At 35.7% G+C, this 24,220-nt stretch overlaps 1 protein-coding gene across 2 annotated transcripts; it reads left to right on the top strand.

Moving 5' to 3' along the window:
• The first annotated feature begins 807 nt into the window (after nucleotides 1-807).
• slc43a2b (solute carrier family 43 member 2b) lies at nucleotides 808-21,966 on the top strand. Of its 2 annotated transcripts, XM_056466688.1 has the most exons (15): nucleotides 808-922; nucleotides 1,548-1,782; nucleotides 8,962-9,256; nucleotides 9,487-9,542; nucleotides 9,648-9,724; nucleotides 13,846-13,938; nucleotides 14,017-14,150; nucleotides 15,536-15,729; nucleotides 15,844-15,987; nucleotides 17,639-17,656; nucleotides 17,877-18,006; nucleotides 18,147-18,279; nucleotides 19,718-19,791; nucleotides 19,881-20,004; nucleotides 20,104-21,966. In XM_056466688.1, exons 2-15 carry the CDS (start codon nucleotides 1,623-1,625, stop codon nucleotides 20,263-20,265), a joined length of 1,794 nt encoding a protein of 597 aa, XP_056322663.1. In that variant the 5' UTR covers nucleotides 808-922; nucleotides 1,548-1,622; the 3' UTR covers nucleotides 20,266-21,966. The 2 variants fall into 2 exon arrangements, with proteins under 2 accessions (XP_056322663.1, XP_056322664.1); XM_056466689.1 differs by lacking the exon at nucleotides 17,639-17,656.
• Nucleotides 21,967-24,220: the final 2,254 nt, after the last annotated feature.

The following is a 24,220-nucleotide window of genomic DNA, read 5'->3' as shown; positions in this document are numbered from 1 at the left end:
AAAACAAAAGCAATAAAAATATCTGTAACACATTTCAGTCACTAAACGTGGCCATGTGATATAAACGTATTTATAATTTCCATGGGACCAGCTTAACCTGGTTTAGATGAATTTGTCAAAAAGAAAAATAACTACTGGGTCAAGCATGGTATTTTTTTTCTTCTGCTGATTAAATGAAACTATGAGGTAACTTCCTTTGCCCCACTCTTCCAGACACTTCGAGCTGTTTTTGTTTATTTCTGACGATGACACAGTTTGCTGCCTTGTTTTTGCAGACTTATCTACAATTGTGCAGTTCAGCAGAATAACTCTTGTTGTCCCTGATTCCTCACAGCGAAAGAAAAACAAATTTATAAACAAGTGATGCAGAACAGGTTTGTGTCAGTTAACAACCTGCGTAGCTGTGTTTTCTTAGAGACGTATCTTCATTCATCTTCAGATGTCAATGCTCTGCCAGGTCTAATACACATTTTAGGAAATACTTTATAATCAATACACTCAGTCGAAAGAAATTGATTTTAGCGTTGATGATAAAAGGGGTTCCTCGATAATGAGGTGAGTAACCTAAAAACTATTTCCTGCAGGACATCAAACCCATTTTACTCGTTTTTCCAAACGCAGATAAACATCTGCAGGCTCACCTGTGGACGGCCCGTGATTTTTCGGTGCAGCGTGAAACTCGCAGCTGATTGGCTCACGGATATATTCAGCCTCCTAAAGCAGCCAATAGAAATGATCCGATGCTTTCCTCACATGAAACCGCTATAAATTAGACAGTTGCTCTGAAAGAAGTTCTCAGTAAGTGCCTGTGACCGCAGGAGGACAGAGAGAGAGGAAGAGAGGGACAGAGAGCAAAGGCATCAAAGGGTACACCAATCTGCACTAAAAGGCTACAGAACTTGTTTGCTTGTCTCTCTCAAAGGTTTGTTGCTTCTTCTTCTTCTTATTATTATTATAAATATACATTTAACACAATGTAGGCACATTAAATTCAAGTTTAAGACAAATAATATTATTCTTTTACGCATTTAATTAGGTAGTTTCTTTAGTGCATTACATTAATAAACGTTTATAAACATTACAATGCATGTGTATTTGATGTAAAAGCAACACTAAGATATAAATTATAAACGTCATAAAGATATGTCTAGATAAATTCAAACTTGATTTCCTTTTCTTCTATGGCTTTTTTAAATCTCTCTTTGATATTTTACAGTATGTCTGATCAATGTCTGGGGTCTACTATAATATGAACTATGTAGTTTGGGACTCCTCCCTGAAACTATTATTGCTCTGTCTTGCAAAAGAAACAAACTTACTTTGAAAGAAGTGACTTTGAAAAGTGATCAAAGTCATGACAAAGGAAGTGTGAAGTGGTTTCAATGGATCGACACACCTTAAGAGCTCAAGAACTCAGCAAAAGCACGTGCTTGATTTATGACTATCATTAATGTCTTTATTTTCTACAGTACATTTCTAAATAAGTTTTAAACCTGCTTCTTCCAATAAAATTCCTCCAACATATTTACCATGTTTTTGTTTCACAGACTGTGAGGTCTGATTCCATCAGACACCGTCGACCACCCTTTCCTCTTCTGCCTGCTTTTCTACTCCTTGCAACCATGGCACCCACTCTGGCCACAGCATTTGCCCGTCGTTGGTGGATGGCAGTAACAGCCATCATTGAAAATCTGCTGTTCTCTGCCGTGCTGCTGGGCTGGGGTTCCTTACTCATCATGCTGAAGTCTGAGGGCTTTTATTCATACCTCTGCACAGATCCAGGTAAGAGTTACTTCCAACCAATCTGATGCCACAATACAACATTTTAAAATTCCACAACAAATTTGAAAATGAAAAGTAAGTATATTTTACACTGTTAAGAACAATATTAGTTTAATATTAGGGTTAGTTCACCCAAAAATGAAAATGTTGTTATTAATTACTCACCTTCTTTTCGTTCCAATCTCCTGAGATTTTCGTTCATCTTCAGAACACAAATTAAGAGATTTTCTATAGAGATCCCTCATCCTCCATAGACAGCAATGGTCCTGAGACATTCAATGTGCAGAAAAGAAACTAAACAATTCAAAACATTGCCCATATTAAACATACACCCTGATGAAATGAACTGAAAGAGAACATATGAGCAAACAAAGTTATATTTACAGTTTTTTGGCCACACAAAAGTGTTTTTGGAGCCTAATATGATTACGGTAGAGCCACTGAAATGAAATGGAAAGTTTTTGATTACAACTAAAATATCTTAAAGAGCCCATATTATAGATGAAATAGGGTCATATTTAGGTTGTAAGGGTCTCCAACAACAGTCTTATATGCATGCAAGGTCAAAAAACACTTTGATGGTCTTATAATCTGCATTTATTTTTACCTAATTATCCCAGCGACTCCCATATGATTCGTTCAGCGATTCATTTGTTCCCAAACCCATCCTCAGCGCGAAGCTAATCTGCGCTGATTGGACCGATGACAGCCTGCTGCGATTGGTCGACAACACTGACAGGCTTCAGCACGAGACAGAGTGAAATGCCCAGCTGCTAATCTACAATATAAAAGTAGTCACAGTGCACACACGCTTCATAGTGGATTTTGGCTGCCAGTGGGTGAATGTAAACAGACGATGGACTAGAAAATACTGACGACTATTTCATTGAGCAAAAAGTCCAAGAACTGGCGAGGAGGTCACAGTCTTCTTGCTCTTTTCACACACACACACACACACACACACACACACACACACACACACACACACACACAGGGCCTGCGCGTCCATAGAGAAGCGGCTGAATAGAGAGGGCGCGGCGCTCAGTTATATACGCGAATACCCGTGCGTTACACACACGAGGAGACACAGACACACACACACACAGAGGGCCGGCGCGTCCATAGAGAAGCGGCTGAATAGAGAGGGTGCGGCGCTCAGTTATATCCGCGAATACCCGTGCGTTACACACACGAGGAGACACAGACACACACACACACAGGGCCGGCGCGTCCATAGAGGAGCGGCGCTCAGTTATATCCGCGAATACCCGTGCGTTACACACACGAGGAGACACAGACACACACACACAGGGCCGGCGCGTCCATAGAGGAGCGGCGCTCAGTTATATCCGCGAATACCCGTGCGTTACACACACGAGGAGACACAGACACACACACACACAGGGCCGGCGCGTCCATAGAGGAGCGGCGCTCAGTTATATCCGCGAATACCCGTGCGTTACACACACGAGGAGACAATAATATTGAGCTGAAATATTTTGAAACTTGTCCGTTGCATGTGTGTAAACAGCTGACGATCTGTAATCAAAGCGGCACGCGTCGCGTTTTCAACGTGGCTTTACACGCGATATGAGAATATAAAGAGTTAACCTGATACAGTACACGCTGTTACAAGTAACAAAACACAACTAAATACATCATGTGCAAGCTAGAGTAAACGAGGCAATAATTTTAATCGCACTTACTTACACTTGTGAAATGGGGGTAGAAACTGATTCATGATGCACTGATCCATCAGTCTTTACCGATCCTTCCTTTAACAAACTGATGAAGTCTTCTTTGAAAGCATATAGTTTTCATAAGCACTCAGAACTGCTCAAGGCTGGGCTATATTGCTGATGTTTCATCTTTGATTAGACTGTCCATAATATCCATCTGCACAGCGTGACTTCATTCGACCAGTGTCTGTGTGTGTCTCTGTGTGTGTGTGTGTGTGTGTGACTTTTTTTTCTGTTAGTGGGCGGGGCCGCAGGTTTCAAATCTCCCGGGTTTGCGTGTGCAACTACTTGTGTTTCGTAGCTGCGTCATCGCGAAACACCTAATGACTCGTTATCAAGACGACTCGTTTGAAGCACTATGAGTCGACTCTTTTATAGATGAATCAATAGTTTTAAACACTGTACACTTACAGATTTAAGCCTTAGCTGGATATTTCACTTTACTTAGAGCTATGTTACACACTACAGGGAAGGGCATTTTCAAAAACCCATAATATGGGCTCTTTAATTTGTGTTGCAAACTAAATGGGTGATCTAACCCTTTTAAAAAATTCTCATTACTGATTGATTGTTTTTATTTTTGAAAACACCTTATTTCAATAGACATTATCTTTTGTACAGAGATAAAGTTCAATGGATGTTAGGTCTTGTTTACATCTGGTATTAAGATGTGTTTTTGTTTTCGATCTGTCATGTCAGTCCACATTTCCAGAGGAAGTGGACAATGCATTAGACTCGACTGACCCACTCAATAGTAAGCCTCATAATATGTGTTAATTTAATAGTACACTGAGCACTCCCAGTGAGACGAAACCTGAACAGAAGTATAAGAGACATTTTAACATGCTAAAACAAGGTGTAAATGGTAACAGCTCTTGGCTAAGCACTTGTGTTTTAATTACTGAAAACACGTTAATATCTGGTAGAAACTTTAAGAAAGATTAATTATTAAATGTTATTATTAAATGTTCTTCACTGAACCACAAATAGTAATAAAAGTTTATTAAAAACGATACAGTTCTCTGAAGAACCAATGCAACATCAACAATGAGAAGTCAGGAAACCTGTAGGAATTTAAAACGAAGAACAGTGGGGATCACAAGTCAAGCCTGTGATTTTATTTATTGTGCTTTGTTTATTGGTCAGTATGCAAATTGGCAAATTCCACTCAACTAACTATTCAAATCTAATCCTAAAAGCCCATAAAGGCTGTCTAACAGTACTGGTAGGATTCTACTTTTAAAGCCATGTGTATTGTCCAGTAATAAGTCTCTGACAGTAGTGTTTAATGTGGTGTAACTGATTGCTCTTCACAACAAAACACTTTTGTGAAGATTTTCCTCAGGAGCCTCACAGCCGCAAACCCCACCACAAACTTTCAGTAAATCAGCTGGTAGTCACAGTTGCTAAAACACTGGAATGTTGAATGTTTTCTACAAGGACCCTGACCTAATCAAATGCACCTTTAAATCGAGAGGCCTGCAGTCTGTTTGGTGTAATTTTAGATGTTTACCTTCTCAGTTAGAACCTCAGACCTACTGATTGGCTCGACTGATTGAACTGATTGTTTTGGTATTGATTAGCATCACATAAGAACATGTTTTTGTCTTACTTTGACTGGTGATGCCCTTTTATCGCTATCTTGTTCTCTCTCTGAAAGCATTGGGCTTGATTTAATAGAACATGAGGACATTGAGACCTATTTAACCACAAAAGCTGGTTTGAAATTTCCAGGCAGACAAGAAGAAAGGGGGCAAAGGAGGGGCAGAATACAAGAAAAAGAGTTGTTTGTGAAGGAAACTGTAGGAGGCTTATCATTTGGGTAGATCTAGGAATACCACTTCTTCTGGGCAGAGTGGTGGGCATCTTACGTATCTGTCTGTCTGCTTGGCATAACACTTTTGCATGAGAAAGTGCTTACATCATTACTTTTTGCTGCCGTCATAGTTCCTGTTTTTTGACAGCACTCAGCTGATTGACTGCCCTTTTGGTCAGTCACATTATTGTGATGTAATAAATCTGTCTCAGCGAGAATCGTTTGTGCACAAGAGCTTTCAGCAGTCTTAAAGTCCACAGATAAGTCTCAAAGGACAATGTCATTTGTCAGCATTCACATTCTTCATCTTTGACCATTTTTGAATGATGCGAAGCATGTGAGGACTCTTGTGGTTTAGTCCATGAGCTAAGATTTCCCATCTAAGAAGTAATCATGATAACAGTTCTTTTTCACATTCACGCTTTTTTTAAATTAGGTGTGGGACACTTTGTATTGTGCCTGTACCTCATTCACAATCTGTTCCTTACCTTTTATCAGATCTGGCCATCAAGCTAATGGCTGTGAATGAACAGAACAACCCCACCTTGTTTTGGCTCCCACTTGTTCCCCAATCACTACCTAAATCTCTGAATTCATTTGGGTTAATCTTTACAAAATCTTCTAGGAATGTGCGTTCAGTGTTAGTATTTCACCAACTCCAGATTTCTAGATTCATTTAAAGATTTTTACATTCCCAATTTAGATTTTTATTCAGCCCGTGTTTACGCCTAGTCCTAAGATTAATTTCGACAGTCCAATCATAAGACTATGCTGCATAAATTGACTATGCTGTTCTACTTGCTATACACTTTTATACTTTTATACACATATACACTTATTTAACAACACACTTTACATGCCAATTTGCACATAACAGCTCCACATATAATGTTGTATATAGTAATATACCTGTACATACACTTGTCAATTTGTATATTTGCATTCGCTACTTACTTGTATTTTTTTTAAATATATTTATTATCTGTTTTTTTGTTCTGTCTCTGTAATCCTGTTGCACTGTAGAAGCTCTGTCACGAAAACAAATTCCTTGCATGTGTGAACATACTGTACCTGGCAATAAAGCTCCTTCTGATTCTGATTCTGATAAAGGTATTAAAGAGGTCTAAAGTATTTTGTGCTTGTCCAATGTTGACCACTTGTAGAGAAAGTCAAAAATGTATTCAATCAGATTGGATTCACAGTTTACATGACATTAGAAAGAAGTGTCTAGGCAAAACCACAAGTGATCATAAGAGATATACATTAATACCATCTGTAAATGGTAATGTGTTTTAGCTGAGCACGGAAAACACATTTTAATGCAAGGTGGAAACAAAACCTAAGACATCACACGGCTGTTAGCTTATCAGAAAACAGGTGAAGGATAACACAAAAGAAATATTAATTATTTATATCGCTATCAATCTCAAAGCTATACAGAGAAGACAGTTTATTACAGTGAGGTTCAGTAATAAAGTCTTCAAATGAGGTTCATTAGGTTCATGTGTGTTCCTCTATCACCCCTTCTTCACGAAAGATTTTTTTGCTGAGACCAGGTGACTGCTATCTTTTTGGGTGTGTCCTGCCATTTGCAGATCAACGTGGTCAGTGTACACCATCTTTCAGAGGCTCACCAGTGGGGACTCCATTCACACATTAGCATAGTTTTAGGAAAGAAGCCAGAGCAAGGCTTGGTTTCCTAGTAGACGAGGGGAAAAACTCAACCCCTCACGTGTGGTGCTGAACAGTTCACAACCGCGTGTCAAACACGTCAGAACATTCTGCACTGATATCTGAAGCATGCTGGATGTTGGAAAGTTCCCCCTTTGTTGTGGAAGGGGGACACGTGCATCACCAGGATGACAGTGCACCATTGAGCGGATAATTATAGAAGTGTCACTTTTTTAGAAACCATCTCAAGGTTTGAAAGAGAAATTCTGATTTACTCGCACTTCTCAAGAAAATTGTTATGGGACCACATTTAGCATTTTTCAAAGAAATGTCACCCATCAGCAGGTAAAATGGGAAAACATCCAAATTAGCATAAGTTCAGGTCTGATTATTTAGATTATATGTCGCCAGTGAGCCGGCAGCTATTAATTGAGTGTCACCTGGCTCAGTATCAGTAGTTTATGTGTGTGGCAAGATAAAGTGGAACAGGATTGTACAATAGTCCAAAAGGACAATTGTATACTGTATATATATATGTTCCAGCAGCAGAACAAGATAAAGGAAAAGCAAATGTTGAGCTCTCCTTTCTATCATTCCCAGCCCTTATCTCCATTTTATGGAGACCAAATAACAGTGATTCCTCATTCCAAGCATTTTACTGCTGGGTGAAGGTTGAGCTCAGACACTTTGGAGAACAGCTGAGAAGACCGGGTTAAGCTAGAATTAATTCCAAGCTGGTTTATGGGTAATTAGAAAGCCTAGTTCTATTAAGCAAGATAAGGCACTGGCAGATGCCAATCAATGTGAACAATGACCAGATCACATCATTTATCAAGAACAAAATGTAGATTCAAATCAGACAGGTATCAGACTGATACCAACAGATGTGATGCAGGTAAAAAACACTGATGCAACAAAATCTGTAAAATTATCTTTTGGTTTTTTGATGACGTCTTATTGTGCAGGGCAAATTGACCATAGTTCCATAAAGCTCACCAACACCAACAGCAAAAAACAAAACAAAACAAAAAACTTACTTTCTGTAGATCACAAAGTATATTTCTAAAATATTGTGGTTTAGTCAAAATCACTGACGTTTATGATATGGACTAGAAACAAAAATCTAGTCCACATATCATTCTGTAAATTGTAATCTTGTGTCTGTGTTTCATCAAGAAACTAAATCATTGAGGTTTGGAACGATAAACAATTTTCACAGGATTCCAGTGAGGTTGTTGCTATTGGACAGTTCCATTTATAGATAATTCCAAGGCTAGAAGCAATATTGGAGTTCTCAACTTTACCAACAGCCCACTGATCATTCCACCCATGCTGTTGGCAAGGCCACAGAGTGCATTTTGTGTGAAATTCCAGTCATGAACTTCAAGGAACTATCATGAGGTATAGAAGTCTGCACGTGCAGCATCTGTGTGGTTGGACACCAACCAGAATTACAAGTGCCAGATGCTTATATCACCGAATAGGGCTCATACCAAGGATGCACGTGGCTGCTTCCTCTTTTTCTCCCTCACCTCCCTCAGTTTTTACACCAGCATTTGAGTTTTCTCACTCTATTTTTGTGATTTAACAGAAATAGTGACCTGGCGGGTAGTAGACTGAATTTAATATCGGCACTATTATATTAGCACATAGTTTTATAAGCAATAAGGGCTTAAAAAATTTTGGTGGAACTTTTGCTGGAAGTATACACTTTTTGGAGTGTTTGCACAGCAGGAACTAAGAACAATTTTAGTTCTGTCAGTTAAATCGCATCACTTTAGAGTTGCTAATGACGCTGCAAATGCTACCAGGAAAATTATCTGGGGGATAATTAGTTCTCAATCATTATGTTCTTGTAATTACCCAATGTAAAAAGTCACTATTGAAATGGGTAAGATGGTTTCCAATTAGCTTAACCTCTCAAATCTCTCCTCTGTCTCTTCTTCTCCAAAGGAAACACCTCAATGGCAAACTTCTCCTTACCAGCTGTGCCTTCATCGCTGTCAAATGATCCAGATTATGAATATGACGAGTTCAAGCCCTCCAGTCGCGATGATGGGGTTGAAGTGATCCCTCTAAAGCATCCAGAAGACCACCTGAGGATGAACGGCTGGCTCATCTGTAAAGAACAAGATGAGATGTTGAATTTGGCCTTCACTGTGGGCTCCTTCCTCCTCAGCGCCATCACACTACCTCTCGGGATCGTCATGGACAAATACGGACCACGCAAACTCCGCCTGCTCGGAAGGTAAACAACAAGTCCTTAATTTGTCAATATCAGAACTCAGTAGGGATGCAAGTAGTGATTCTGGGTCTCCAGTTTTACTTGACTGAACTAGCATTCCCACTCAAATGGGTGATTGGTTTTACTGTTATCCCCCTGTCAGTACTTTACCAGTCCCATAAGCAAGACGACTGATAGAAAAGTAAAATTTTTCATCAATATTTGATTTTTGAGTGTCATATCTTTCTTTCCAGTGCCTGTTTTGCCCTCTCGTGCCTTATGATTGCTTATGGAGCCAGCAACCCAAATGGTAAGAAGAATAAATATTCAACTCATGTGTTCATATTAACTGAAACAGATGCCAAAATGTGTACATTTTTTAGTAGAATTGATTAAAATCTGCTCATTTTTATAGAACTCTCCGTCCTGATCTTCATCGCTCTGACCTTTAATGGCTTTGGAGGAATGTGTATGACCTTCACTTCACTTACGGTGAGTGTGTGCGCTAACTAATTTATGAATGTACAACTGTGCTAACTTTTTTGTCTTTGAATGAGCTTGTTCTGAGCTGCCTGAAATATTTCTACACTATTTAGTTATTAGGCTGCAACTGCCATGCACAATATGGGGGATTCGTCTCCATAGTTTGAAATTATGCATTTCAATGTCCAAACACTGAATCTGCAGCGGTCAGGTGGTTCAGTGGTCATGTGGTACAAGTTCTAGTTCTCAATCGCAAGGTTTACGAGAACGTGAATGATTTGTACAAGTTGGAATCTAATAATTATACCTTGATTCTCAAATTATTACATCTGATGCTACATCCAGGCTGTAGTTAAGGTCTCTACTTTTTTCTCTCATTTGAGCGTCTGTCAAGCGTGATGCAGTAGGTTAATCATTAGATCCATCTGTGTGTCTTACTTCACTGTTTTTCCTGCTGACTCGCTCTTGTCGCTGTACTCGCACCACGCATTAACTCCTGATGGTGTATCCAGTGTGCTGACCCAGTAAGAATAGCCTGCGGTTATTATGTGCTCAGCATGATCTGAGGAACTCTATGACCATGAACTCACACGAAACACCTTCACCCCTAGTACAAAATTAACTTTTGCCACACAAGCTGAGAAAATTAAAAACTGCTTCTGCCAAAAAAGTGTGAAGATTGAAGCAAATTTTTTTTTCTGGTCCATTTCTGGACTATCAAAGGAGAAATAAAAAAAGCTTCTTGTTCTAATCCGCTTCATGGCAGTAGAATCATCAAGCTTCAATGAAGACACAATAGTATCACAGAATGGTCCCATTTAACACATTCCATGTGTTTGAGGGTCTGGTAATTAAAAAAAAGTATCATCTCAAAAATACATTCTGCTTATCTGAATGTGTTCAAACTGGACTGTCAGATGACAGCTTGAATGACTATGATAACTGACTGGCACTCTTTTACATAGACAGTATTTTTTGTCGCATTTTTCATTCATTCATTCATTTTCCTTTCGGCTTAGTCCCTTTATTAATCTGGGGTTGCCACAGTGGAATGAACCGCCAACTTATCCAGCACATGTTTTACGCAGCAGATGCCCTTCCAGCTGCAACCCATCACTGGGAAACACCCTACACTCCCATTCACGCAAATACACTATGGAAAATTTTGCTTACCCAATTCACCTATAGCGCATGTCTTTGGACTGTGGGGGAAACCAGAGCACCCGGGGGAAACCCATGCGAACACAGGGAGAGCCACAGCCATATCAGGGCATATCACAGCCATAAGCAGGTTGAGCCTGGTCAGTACCTATAGAGGCCAGCAGGGGGTGTTCAACCTGCGGTCTGTGTGAGTCCTAATGCCTCAGTATAGAGAAGGGGACACTATACTGTCGGCCTTGAACCAGCGATCTTCTTGCTGTTAGGCGAAAGCGAAAGCGATTTTTTATTAATCTTGATCTCTGACAACTTTTCTATAATAGATATTTAGTCACACTTTATTTTAAACTGTCCTTGTTACACGTTGTACTTACTGTAGAAATTACAATTAATTAAGCAATACTTTCATACAAACAACCACAAATATAACATGCACTCAAACCTAACCATATGGTAAGAACATTACCCAGTAGTTAAATCAATAGTTACTATAGTAACAAAGACACAAATAAAGTGCATATTATCTTTTGTTAGATAATACAGTCAAACCCCAAAAGCCACATGGGATCATTCTCTGGTACTTTCACATAAAAAAAAAACTATTCATTGCAATTGTTGATAATAACAGTAGTGTTCTTTGTTGTATTAGAGTCACATAACCAGTGATGGGAATATCGGTGTTATAAAGAAATTGCGATAATTTTGAGTACCGAGTAATCAATTGAATTACTGTTTTTCCCCATTACAACAGTGTCACTGACAAAAAATGCGCATTACTGTAATTGAGAACACTGAAGCAGTTTTCATGCGAGCAGCATCTCTCTCAGCCATAAACTCTTTCTCTGGGGTGGGTGTGTGGGTTCGTTAAGGTGAAAAGCAAGAATGTTTATGTATTGTGCAACTTATACCCAAGAGAAAAAAAAGAGTCGGTGACAAGTAATTCTAATCTAATGAAGCACCTTAACAACTAATTTACGAAATATCAGTCCATTTTATATGTTAAAATTAAAATGATACTGAACATAGTGTAAATGTTTCCAAGCTGTGTGGTACTCACACAGCGAACAAAATTAGTTGCTACGCTGGTGATAACGTGAGCTCTGCTACCAGAGGAGACAAAGCCACAACATCAAAGCAAATAAAACTTGATTTTTCGCCACTGCAAACACTTATTACTCAGACAGAATTAAACAAAATAATATTTAGATATATAGTTGAAGACATGCTGCCGTTGTCTCTCACATTATCCAACAACAACATTAAAATAGTGTAGATTAGTGTTCAATGTTTTATATTTATTTTATAGTCATTTGACAAATTCGTTTTTTTAATGTAACGCAATAGTTACTTTCCCTGGTAATTAGTTACTTTTATAATTATGTAGCTCAGTTACTAACTCAGTTACTATTTGTGAGAAGTAACTAGTAACTTTAACTAATTCCTCTTTTAAACGAACATGCCCAACACTGCACATAACATTCAGTTTTGGAGAAAATCTTCACACCAGTTTTAACAGGAATTCACGTTGAGTCTACAGCACAACTCTTCCATTACGAAGCTGCTGATCACAGGCTTTCAAACGCATTGTTACGTAACAGGACACTTGCTGTTGCTCATCCACTTGTTGTCACAGGAACAAGGCATAACTGTAGGCAGGCTGCCCTGGTCCAGGCTCCAATTAGGGTCATAAAAGAGACTCGGCTTCAGCCGGTTTAGACTGGACGGATCATTCCTGTAACTGCCCTAGTTATTTCTCTTTTATTGACAATGAGGAACCGAAAGAAAGTGATGTATAGGAAAGAAGGGTGGCTAAAGTGTGCACAAAACTTTTGAGGCCTCTAAATTCTGCTGATAGACTTATCGTTTCTTGTCCTCTGTCACTTGTTCTTTCTCTCTTCCTTTCTTTCAGTGGCCATTCTCATTCTCTCGTTATAGTCAGTGGCTCTGAACTGAAACGGCTTTCATTGGAGATTTGTTATACTTTCGTCAGCCCATAATTGTTGGCCATCTCTCCATGTCTGCTGCCATTTTTAGAGAAAGAATGTGGATTAATTGTCTTTTATGTTCACAGTGGTCATACTGTATAAATGATCTTGATAAACAGAGTTTAAATAAGAATTATAATTTGTTTGAAGATTAACAATTATTTTATTGTAAATTATTAAATAATAATTTTCTCATCAGAAAAATTATATTTATGGACTATGAACAAAAAGTAATATTTATTTAAATACTTGTTTTGTATATAACAGAACTATAAAAATTCAGATTTAAATCATTTTAACTGAAATATATTTTGCTCATATAAAATGTAACCAGATAAAAATATGTAATCTATTAGTATTATTTTAAAAAAGTAAAAAAAAAAAAATACAAATTATGAAAAAAATATTTTTTATAAATTTTAACTTGACTTTCTGTCAAGACTGATTATTACAAATACTAATAATCAAATAAAACAATAATAAATAGACACAAATAAAAACATTTTGTTAAAGTATTTATTTTAATTAAATAATAATAAAGAATATTATATATTCATTCATTTTCTTTTCGGCTTAGCGTCTTTATAAATCTGGGGCCGCCACAGCGGAATGAACCGCCAACTTATCCAGCATATGTTTTACGCAGCGGATGCCCTTCCAGCCGCAATCCATCACTGGGAAACCCACACACACTCATTCACACATATACATACTCTATGGACAATTTAGCCTACCCAATTCACCTGTACCACATGTCTTTGGACTGTGGGGGAACGCAAACGCAGGGAGAACATGCAAACTCCACACAGAAACGCCAACTGACCCAATATATAAATAAATAAATATATATATATATATATATATATATATATATATATATATATATATATATATATATATATATATATAAATAAATGACCCTGTCTCTCTGTCTAAAGTTATTTCTAACCAGATTATTTATTTATCTCTTCCTATGTTTTCTTCCAGTTGCCCAACATGTTTGGTGACCTGCGTGCGACCTTCATCGCACTCATGATCGGCTCATACGCTTCCTCTGCCGTCACCTTTCCAGGGGTTAAGGTCTGTTCACTCAAACAACTAGAAGTGATAGTTCCTCCACATGATGTTCTCTTTATTAATTATGTGTTGTCCTTACAGGTGATCTATGATCTGGGTGTGACCTTCATCATGATCCTGGTGGTCTGGGCTGGTTGTGCAGGCCTCGTCTTCATCAACTGCTTCTTCAACTGGCCCCTGGAGCCTTTCCCTGGACCCGAGGACATGGACTATACGTAAGTAACACACATACAACTTTCACATATGGCTGACTATGTCAAGTTAAGAGGGAAAAAACATTTGCTTAAAGAAATACTATCCAGTATATTTTGTTCAATGTTCAATTTGAAAGGCCCCGTAAGTTTTTTGTAGATGTTAATATGAGTGTTACTTGTAAAGATGTCTATAATCTAGTGTTCTTCAAAACAGAGACAAATTTTGCATTTAGAAGATATAAACCTGATATTAACATCCAAAACTTGCAGTTTATCACTTCCGCCTAAATGGATCAACAATTATTTTGACGTCACCTCATACTTCAGTTTCTCATCAAACCTTCTGACCAATCAAATGCTCTCTAGTTTCTAACATGCCACGCCCCCTTCAAGACGATTCTCATTTACCTTTTTATTTGATGCACTTGAGCTCAACTACTCTCACTGGCAGAGCTGTGATAATAACTAAATGCTTTTTTATACAGGTGAGGGGCTATTATATGTCCTGCTCTGTCTTCAGTTTCACAGAGACCAAATTTTGAATAAAAAGCACATTTCAAAGCACTTAATGGAACATTTAACAACCCAATGTGTCAAACACAAGTCAATTCCTTTTTTCTTTTCAATATACAAATTAAATATTCTTTATGGTATTGTTTGTCAGCTTTATGTCAGTAATATGAGTTTTTTCCGGAAACTAATTCACATTTTGAAACTTTTAACCAAAATTCCCACTTGCTACATTAAATGCTAAGAGAAGATGACACCAATGAAATCACAATTAAAAGACTTATACACAAATCACAGTACAGTATAATGTGTGATAAATTAAGCGTTCCTTTTGACAATGTGGTGAAGGTTTTGATATTTTAAAAAATAACTTTTTAGATTTTTACATTTTCTAAACGAGAGATATACGGTGAGGGAAAAATGACAACAAATACTTTTTTTACATACTGTAGCTATGAGAGATTATTCCACAAATTTAAAGGCAAAGTATGATAGGCTACCAGAATTAATTTATGAAGATTTATGAACACATTTTTATAAGATAAGTCATTTTTAAATATTTTAATGTTGTAGAATTATGTAAAAAACAGTATTTAGATGTATAATACATAAAACAAAACAAAATATTACCAAATCAATATTTAAAATATTTTGATTACACAATAATACAACGAACTATCATGATTTTAGGAAATCATTGCATTGTTATGGCATGTAACGTTTTGTGATTGGTGAGAATGAGTGGCAAACTATTAAAATAATTTAAAATGCTGACCTAAAAATAGCTGCCATAAATAATGACTTTGGACACCAAATGTATCTGCAATTCCAGAATCAATCACCCGAATGCATCAAACTAACACTAAGGCTCACTTTGTATGTTTTCTATCTTTCAGCGTCAAGATCAAGTTCAGCTGGCTGGGATTTGACCACAAGATTACAGGAAAGCAGTTTTATAAGCAGGTGACGACAGTGGGCAAGCGTCTTAGCGTGGATAACACTCAGAAACAGAAAGAGCTTGCCAAAGAAGGTCACAAACTCTGCTTGTCCACCATGGACCTGGAACTGCAGTGTGAGCCCAAGGAGGAATGTAAGTCACAGTGTTTCAACAAGTCTCACAATGAAGACCAGAAGCATACTCTAATGGCAATGTTGGTGATAATAATAAATTTTGACTGACTTGTTTTTTTTTTGTTGTGTCCAGCTCAGTCATTCATGAAGAGTATTTTCAGTCCACTCTTCATGTTGAGTTTGGTGACCATGTGTGTAACTCAGCTGCGTCTCATCTTCTACATGGGGGCCATGAATAACATCTTGGAGTCTCTCAGCGGAGGAGATCTTAACACAGGTGAAGAAGGATGTTTTATTAGGATTAAACAAATTATTTAATATGGGAAATCAGTAAAAGCAAAACTGCCAAAAAATTAAGTTTTAATACAGATCATTATCAGATATGTGAAATCAACTAAAACCATCCCTTCTCAGGGTAAAAATATTTCAATTATGACACATCATAGATCATATAGGCTTTTAAATAATTCAGATATGTAAACAATGCAATAACTATTTATTTTTTGAATAAAATAGCAAAAAAGGTTTTAGTATTACCATATTTTTAATTATGAGAAATGTTTAAATTATGATGATTGAAATATATTAGAAAGAAATTTTCTAATGGAAAACAAAATATTTTAATTATAAAAATCCTGATACAGTGAGGGAAATAAGTATTTAACACGTCACCAGTTTTCTCAGAAAACTACTTTCTAAAAGTCCTGTTGACTTGAAATTTCCACCAGATGTTGCTAACAACCAAAGAAATCCGTTTATGCAAAGAAAACAATATTCATTAGTTTACAAATTAAGTTATGTGAAATAAAATCAAATGACACAGGAAAAAGTATTGAACACATGAAGAAAGGGAGGTGTAGAAAAGCAGTGAAAGCCCAGACAGCAGCTGAAATCTCTCAGTAGTTATTCAGCAACCCTCTGCCCTTCGTCATTGTAAATGAATATTAAAAGAAGATAAAACCAGAGTGGACATTTCAGCAAGACAATGATCCAAAACACAGCCAAGGAAACTCTCAAATGCTTTCAGAAAAAGAAAATCAAGCTGTACAATAGCCCAGCCAATCACCTGACTTGAATCCAATATAGAATACAAAATAAAGGTCAGATTTGATAGACGAGACCCGCAAAACCATCAAGATTTTTACACTCTGTTGATGGCTGTGAAAAATTCATAGATGAGCAATTAATGTAACTTCATTCTCCATATGACAGGCATCTTTAAACTGCTATCACCAAAAAAGGCTTTTAAATAAAGTACTAAATACATTTCAGTAGTTCAGTACTTCCTCCTTGTGTCATTCCGTTGTTACACATAACAAATTTTTCAGATTTTTTTTTTTGTTTTATTTTTATGTTTGTATTGTTTGGGTTTTACCAAAATCTAATTAAATTTCATGTCAACAGCTCCTTTAGAATATTTTTCCCAGAAAAAAAAACATGACGTGTTGAATACTTATTTCCTGCACTGTATATGAATGCAATAAATAAATAAATAAATGTACATAATAATAATAATAATAATAATAATAATAATAATAATAATAATCATAATAATAATAATAATAATAATAATAATAAAACAATGTAAGCAAATTCAAAAGAATATTTTTTGGGATAAAATAAAAACAAATATTATTTTTTATTTATATAATATTTATTTTTATCAAGATTTCAAAATGCTACAAAAAATCAATTCCTGTAACATTGATAAATATAATTTTAAAAACTATATGAATACAATATACATATATACATATACATATATATATATATATATATATATATATATATATATATATATATATATATATATATATATATATATATATATATATATATATAAATGCAACATATCAGTTATTGTAATTATGTAGTTAATCATTTTTATTTACATTAGATCTTTGTCTTTGTTTTTAAATGTTTTTCAGTTGAGAAAATGGAGTTGGGTAAGAATCTCAGTAGCACAGTAGAAATCAGTAGAGCGTGTTTCTCTTTAAGCTTGTTATTCTAACATTCAACCTTCCCCTTTAACTCCCCTGAAGCATAACATACTCTCTGACCACCTAAAACACACATGCAATAAACAGCCATTAACCACAGTAGTTATTAACCAACCTTAGCGGTTATCCATTAGACAATGTTCTAATCTCCCACTCCTTCTTCCAGTGAGTCTCTACACCTCCATTTTCGGCGTGATGCAACTCTTGTGCTTGATGACAACGCCGGTCATCGGTCAGATCATGGACTGGAAGCTGAAAGAATGCGATGATGGAGAAATCAATGAAAAACAGCCCAAGTAGGTTATCAACCACTTTTTTTTGCAAACAACTTTTAAAGAACCGTCTTTCTTTCTTACTTTCTTTCTGCTTTTCAAGATGAAAATACTGTAAAATGTGATGGTAGGTTTAAGTGTCTTTATTTGCTCTTTGTCTCCAGGGATGAGCCTCAGCCCAAACGTAGAGACAGACAGATTCAGAAAGTCACCAACGCCACACGGGCCTTCATCTTCACCAACATCCTCCTCGTAGGCTTCGGCATCACATGCTTGATTCCCAACCTCCCGCTTCAGGTGTGTGTTGTGTGTTTGCTCTCACACACACTGAATATAAATGTATAATTTCAACAAATAAAAAAAGTTAAAGGATGTGTTCAGAATATCATACTACAGTATAGACCGTTCAGAAAGTCTCACAATATAATGCAGTCAACTTGATCATGAGTTTGATAAATGAACAAAACATAATAATCATAATATAAATATATTTGTATATTTTAGATTTTTTATTAATATATTTTCTGTTTGTTCATCAAATTTAAATGGAAGATCCAGTTGGACAAAAGTAATACTGGTGGACAAAAGTAATATTAGCATTTATCAATTTAAACTAATTTATTTATTTAAACACTAATATTAGTATTTTTGGTTTCCCAGTACTGGGTTGCATCTGGAACAGCATCCACTGTGTTAAACGTGTAACGCTGGAATAGTTAAGACCCCTCAAAGAAGAGACTAAACCAAAGGAAAATGAATGAATGAATGAATGAACGAACATTTGCATAGAATTAAACCAAAAGTATTTGGTGTACATTCTTGATCAAATTTTTGATCACCGTCAAGCAATAATTTTTCTTGATTTTTTTTAACAGAAAAAGTAAATTGAATTTTAAAGAACATAATACAAAAACAAAAACAACACCTCAGTAAATGGGAGTCCAAAAATAACAACAAAAAAAAACTAATTTAAATGCAAACCAACTTTTCTAACAAAATTAAAATTCCAATAAGAAAGAAAAATACAAATTATTTCCTCTCGTCCCTGCCTACCCACCAAAACAGCAGTTAAAGGATTTAAATTAACAAAAAACACACCCACACCTTTCTCATACCATACATAAACTAATTCACATAATTAGTAAAGGTAGTGCACAAATCAAAAGCCTTTGTATCTGGGCTTGGAGCAGAGCTACCGAGACATGTCATGTCCCCTCTCTCTTGGCTTCTGGTCCACTGTAGCCAGTTGATATAGCGTGGACAATTAGCCGAGCAGATTTGAAACAGGTGGCAGCAAATTTGCATACAAAAAATAAAATAAAACCAGGAAACAGAAGAAAAAACTGCAATATAAAAAACTAAATAAACAAATCACGCATGTAACAGTATATAACATGGCTAATATTTACATTTTTGCGAACATTTTGCAAATGAATTATTCCTGATTAATACATTTGGTTAAATGTAGTGTACAAACTATACATACTACATGCTTTAACAATATTAACAGAAGTATGCCAGAATGTAATGTTGAATATTACCTAGAGAAAGTCCAAATAAGCAATAGCACAAAACCTATGCTAAACACTAAACCTGAAGTGTCTGCTTACTTGTACAGCATCTCCCCCTAGTGGCCAACCCTTGAAACTACTAGCATGCCACCTTCTAATTCCACCATAAACAACAGAATAAACAAGTCTCTAATATTTGCTTTTGTCATGTCACCTCTCTCCAGATGCTCTCGTTTGTCCTTCACACCATCGTCAGAGGCTTCATCCACTCTGCCATCGGTGGACTTTACGCTGCTGTGTGAGTTTATCAGTCCAATGCATGATCACTTTCATCAGTGAATGCTAGTAGAAAGCATATAATAACACATCATCTGTTTGTGTGTGCAGGTACCCATCATCTCAGTTCGGCAGTCTGACTGGAATGCAGTCTCTGGTTAGCGCTTTATTCGCTCTGCTGCAACAGCCTTTGTTCATGGCCATGATGGGACCCCTGAAAGGAGACCCACTCTGGGTAAGACACAAAACTGAGAGCTTTAGTATTACTAAATGGATTAAATACCCATGAGGCATGTTCTGACCTCTTCTTCATAATCTTTGCTTTCTGGTGCAGGTGAACGTTGGTCTGCTGGTTGTCAGTATGCTGGGATTTCTGTTGCCGCTCTACTTGCTCTACTTCAGGAAAACTCTGCACAAAAAGAGGAAGGAGAAAGAAAACAATGCTAAAATCTACCTGAAAATCAACGGCAGTGACGTTCCAGAGGCGTTTGTGTAAAGGAAGCGGATAAAGGGAAAGACAAAGGCATGAGAGTATCTCATATACATATAACAGCTGCACAAAAAACACACGATTAAAGACTACTGTGCCTCGTTCTTAATGATTAAATCGATGGATTTAAAAAGAGAAATGAGAGACAGAAAGCAACATGGGAAATTCCGTATCCCTTTATATTCAGAAGTTTCTTGTAAAGGCCCTGATTTACTTAAACTGAAATTGAAGAAAGATCTGTTGTGATGTCATTTCAGAACAAACCAGGCTTCATCTTAAGGAGTTTGAATATTTGCTTGTAATCACCATTTAACTATTGGTCCGTGTTGATGATGCAATAAGTGGGTGTGGCTTTGAAGCTCCACTTATTTTAAGTTGAATCTTCTTTTGTTCATTTCCTCCGTTCAGCCTGAGGTCAGACGTCTGCTAGTAAAAATATAACAATTGTACAGCTGCTTAACAAAAAAAAGCAACATTGGCATTGTTTTTCATGTTGAATTCTGTCTATAAACTATTGTATAAAGTGCTATTTAAATAAACGTGACTTGACTGAATGGAAAAGCTCGTCCAACACCCGCATCACTATTTTCAAATGCTTTCTTTGCTGTTTTCTCACCTCTAACTTTGTTGTGTGTTTGTTTTGTTACAAAGCACTAAGTCATCCTAAAGCTGCTGTCGGCAACTTGGGGATGTTAACGTTATTCTACTGCTCTTGTATTTCAAACTTCTTTTTACTTCATAAGCTTCGCTTTTAGTATATCGGGGCCTTAATTCACAAACTTTTACAGATTTTTATTTTATTTAATGCAATTACACGCGAAAAAGTTTCAACCCTGACTGTCTCTCAATAACCTAAACCAGTTCTGCATATAAATATTTGATTATTATATGCATTCTTCTGAAGCCTGTCTAGACAGCAAAGAAGGTGTAAACATGCCAGATGGCCATTTTACCTACAAAGCAAATCTTTACAAGGGATTTCTATGTAAACTAATTCCCCTCCCACCACAAAAATATTAATAATAATGCAGCTACACAAAGGGCCTTTTTTTATAAAATAATATTTATAAATAAAAAAGATCTGACCACTTTTTATCATATGGAAGCCACAATTTATGCATATCTGTTTGTATATATGTTTTTTTACACTATATGTGCATGAGATGCATTGATAAAAGTGGCTGAACTGCTCATGATCTGTAGCGAGTGCCTGATCTGGCAACAACAGCACTTTTAACATGTCCCATAAAACCGCTCATGACCCATAATTCCCTTTTTCTGTCTTTATCACTGGCATTCTGTGATTTTTCAGAGTGTGTCGAGAGTCATTTATGTGTCATTGATCGTTGGATCAAGTTATTATGAACCTCCAAAGTAAAATATCATATAGAAAGCACAACCTAACTCACAAATGTGCCTTTTATTGTGCAGTTTACAGTGCAGTTAAAGCTGATGATAGCTGATGTGAGTATGGAGCCACGGATACTGTGGAAGTGTGTTGGTGTTATGTATAATGTATTTATTATTTCTTTAAAATCTAACAGATTATATGGACAATGCAGCCTTATTTGCAAATGTTGTTATATTAACTTACATCTCAGTGTTGCAGTGGCTGTTTGCTTGTTTGTTAGTTTTTTTTTTCATGTATTGTTCTATATGGCATTACTGTTGAAGATTATATTCAATAAAATGTGTAATTATTGTTCATTTTGTCATTCATTTATTTACAGCACTGTTATTTTGGTTTTAATTAAGTTTTAATTATTAGTTAGAATTTTTATTCTTATATTCTTATATAATCGTTAACGTGTATTTCAGTGAAAAACTATTTTAGGTTTTGGGTTTTGGATTTATAATGAAACATTATATAAAACATATACAGTTGAAGTCAGAATTATAAGAATTATAAATGATATATTATATATATATATATATATATATATATATATATATATATATATATATATACACACATACACATATACATACATATATATATATATATATATATATATATATATATATATATATATATATATATATATATATATATATATATATATATAACTTTATGTATGTATGTATGTATATATATATATATATATATATATATATATATATACATACATACATATATATACATACATACATACATACACATACATATATATATACATACATACATACATACACATACATACATACATACATACATACATATATATATATATATATATATATATATATAAAATCAAATCGCACACAGAAAGTAAATCACATCACACTGAATTACCTTTTGACATGCAGCAAACTGTTTGGAAGCATTAAAAGTGTCAAAGAAGATACTTTACACACACAAGACGACTGTCACTGATGAGAAGATGACGGATGTTTACTGTACAGTATGATGACCAAAATGGCCTTAATAACTAAATGCACTCCAGAATGTTATGTTTACACACACACAAATTAGATGTAAACGCATCAACCTTTCCCAGCGTAATACTCACTACTCTTGAGTACTTTTAAAAGGGTTACTTTTTACACATACTTTGAGTAATATTTACAACAGATACTTTAACTCTCGCACTACATTTTTAGGCAAATTATGGTACTTTTACTCAAGTATGATTTTTCAGTACTTTTTCCACCACTGGCTACAACCGATATATAAACAAAATAAATCTAAATAAATAAATAAATCTAAATCTAAAATAAATATAATTAGAATATAAGTTCTATTTATTTATTTTCTCTTTGGTATAACCAAACAATGAGCAATTACACATTATTTTAAAGAATAAAATACAATATTTCAATAAAGGTTTTGCTTTATTTTTATACATTAAATTAGATATTTAGTGCTTAATTTTTCATACCCTCAAAATGTTTGCTGAAAAATCTGTTCATAAATCAACAAGCTCTGGGACATTCTACCAGAAACGTACATTTTCACTTATAAAAAACGTGACAGGGCCTGACTTAAGCTTGTCGTCCTCAAAATCATACAAAAACAAGCATAAAATCATACAATTCAATAATAGAACTCATCCTTGATCACTGTCAGCTTCTCCTTCGTTAAATGATGTCACGTTCAAGTCCTTAAACAAGTAATGCACGCATTTTATGTTCAATTTAATGCAAATGTGACAGGACTGACAGAAATGTGGATAAATGTAAATCTATTTCTATTATATATTCGTAGCATTTATTTGTAGAATTTGTTTATAATTTCATGTTTTTAATCAATTGATGTGAATGATAACAACTTAAACTTGCCATTTCTGAAGTATTTTTTCTTAATAACAGTTTTTAGCATAACAAAACTATTAAAGATGTATGCTGAACTGGACTGAGGATGAGGACAGTGTTTTTAATAAAGAAAAAAATCTGAGAACCAAATGAATGACATATTCCAGAACAACTCACAGAAATCAACCATCAGTCCATTTTAGAAATTTTTGGGATGAAATACTTTTTTTTCACGGTATTTATGTTTTTATTTCAGAGACAGATAATGTAGCATACATTTCTGGTAGAATGTCCCCTCTTCAAATACATCAGATCTGCTTTTGATATAAACAAATACACAATTTAAAGAGAAAAGCCTCCATTTATCTGTGCAGTGTGAGTTAGAGAAACGCTTTGGTGAATGGGGCAGATCAAACTGTAACTACACGAAAATAATCGGATGGTGGGATCTGTCTCCAGATGTGCTATAAATAGACTGCACCAGTTTATCGTTACATAATTTGTGACAGGTTGTAATTTGACTGATGTATGGAGAGCTGTGAGACCACCAGCTGTTACATCACATAAGCGACCACCACGCACCATCCACCGAGGCTGTCCCCATTTTTATCCATTTTTTTTTAAATATAAAGCTGACCACGATCACCCCCCTTCATGACGTCACAACTCCCATGTCACGGCATCAGCAGTTGTCGTTAACGCCCCCATC

The sequence above is a fragment of the Danio aesculapii genome, chromosome 10, assembly GCF_903798145.1.
Source record: "Danio aesculapii chromosome 10, fDanAes4.1, whole genome shotgun sequence".
Classification (NCBI taxonomy): domain Eukaryota; kingdom Metazoa; phylum Chordata; class Actinopteri; order Cypriniformes; family Danionidae; genus Danio; species Danio aesculapii.
Note: the sequence above shows the minus strand (reverse complement) of the source record. Positions and strands in the feature narration are given on the sequence as shown.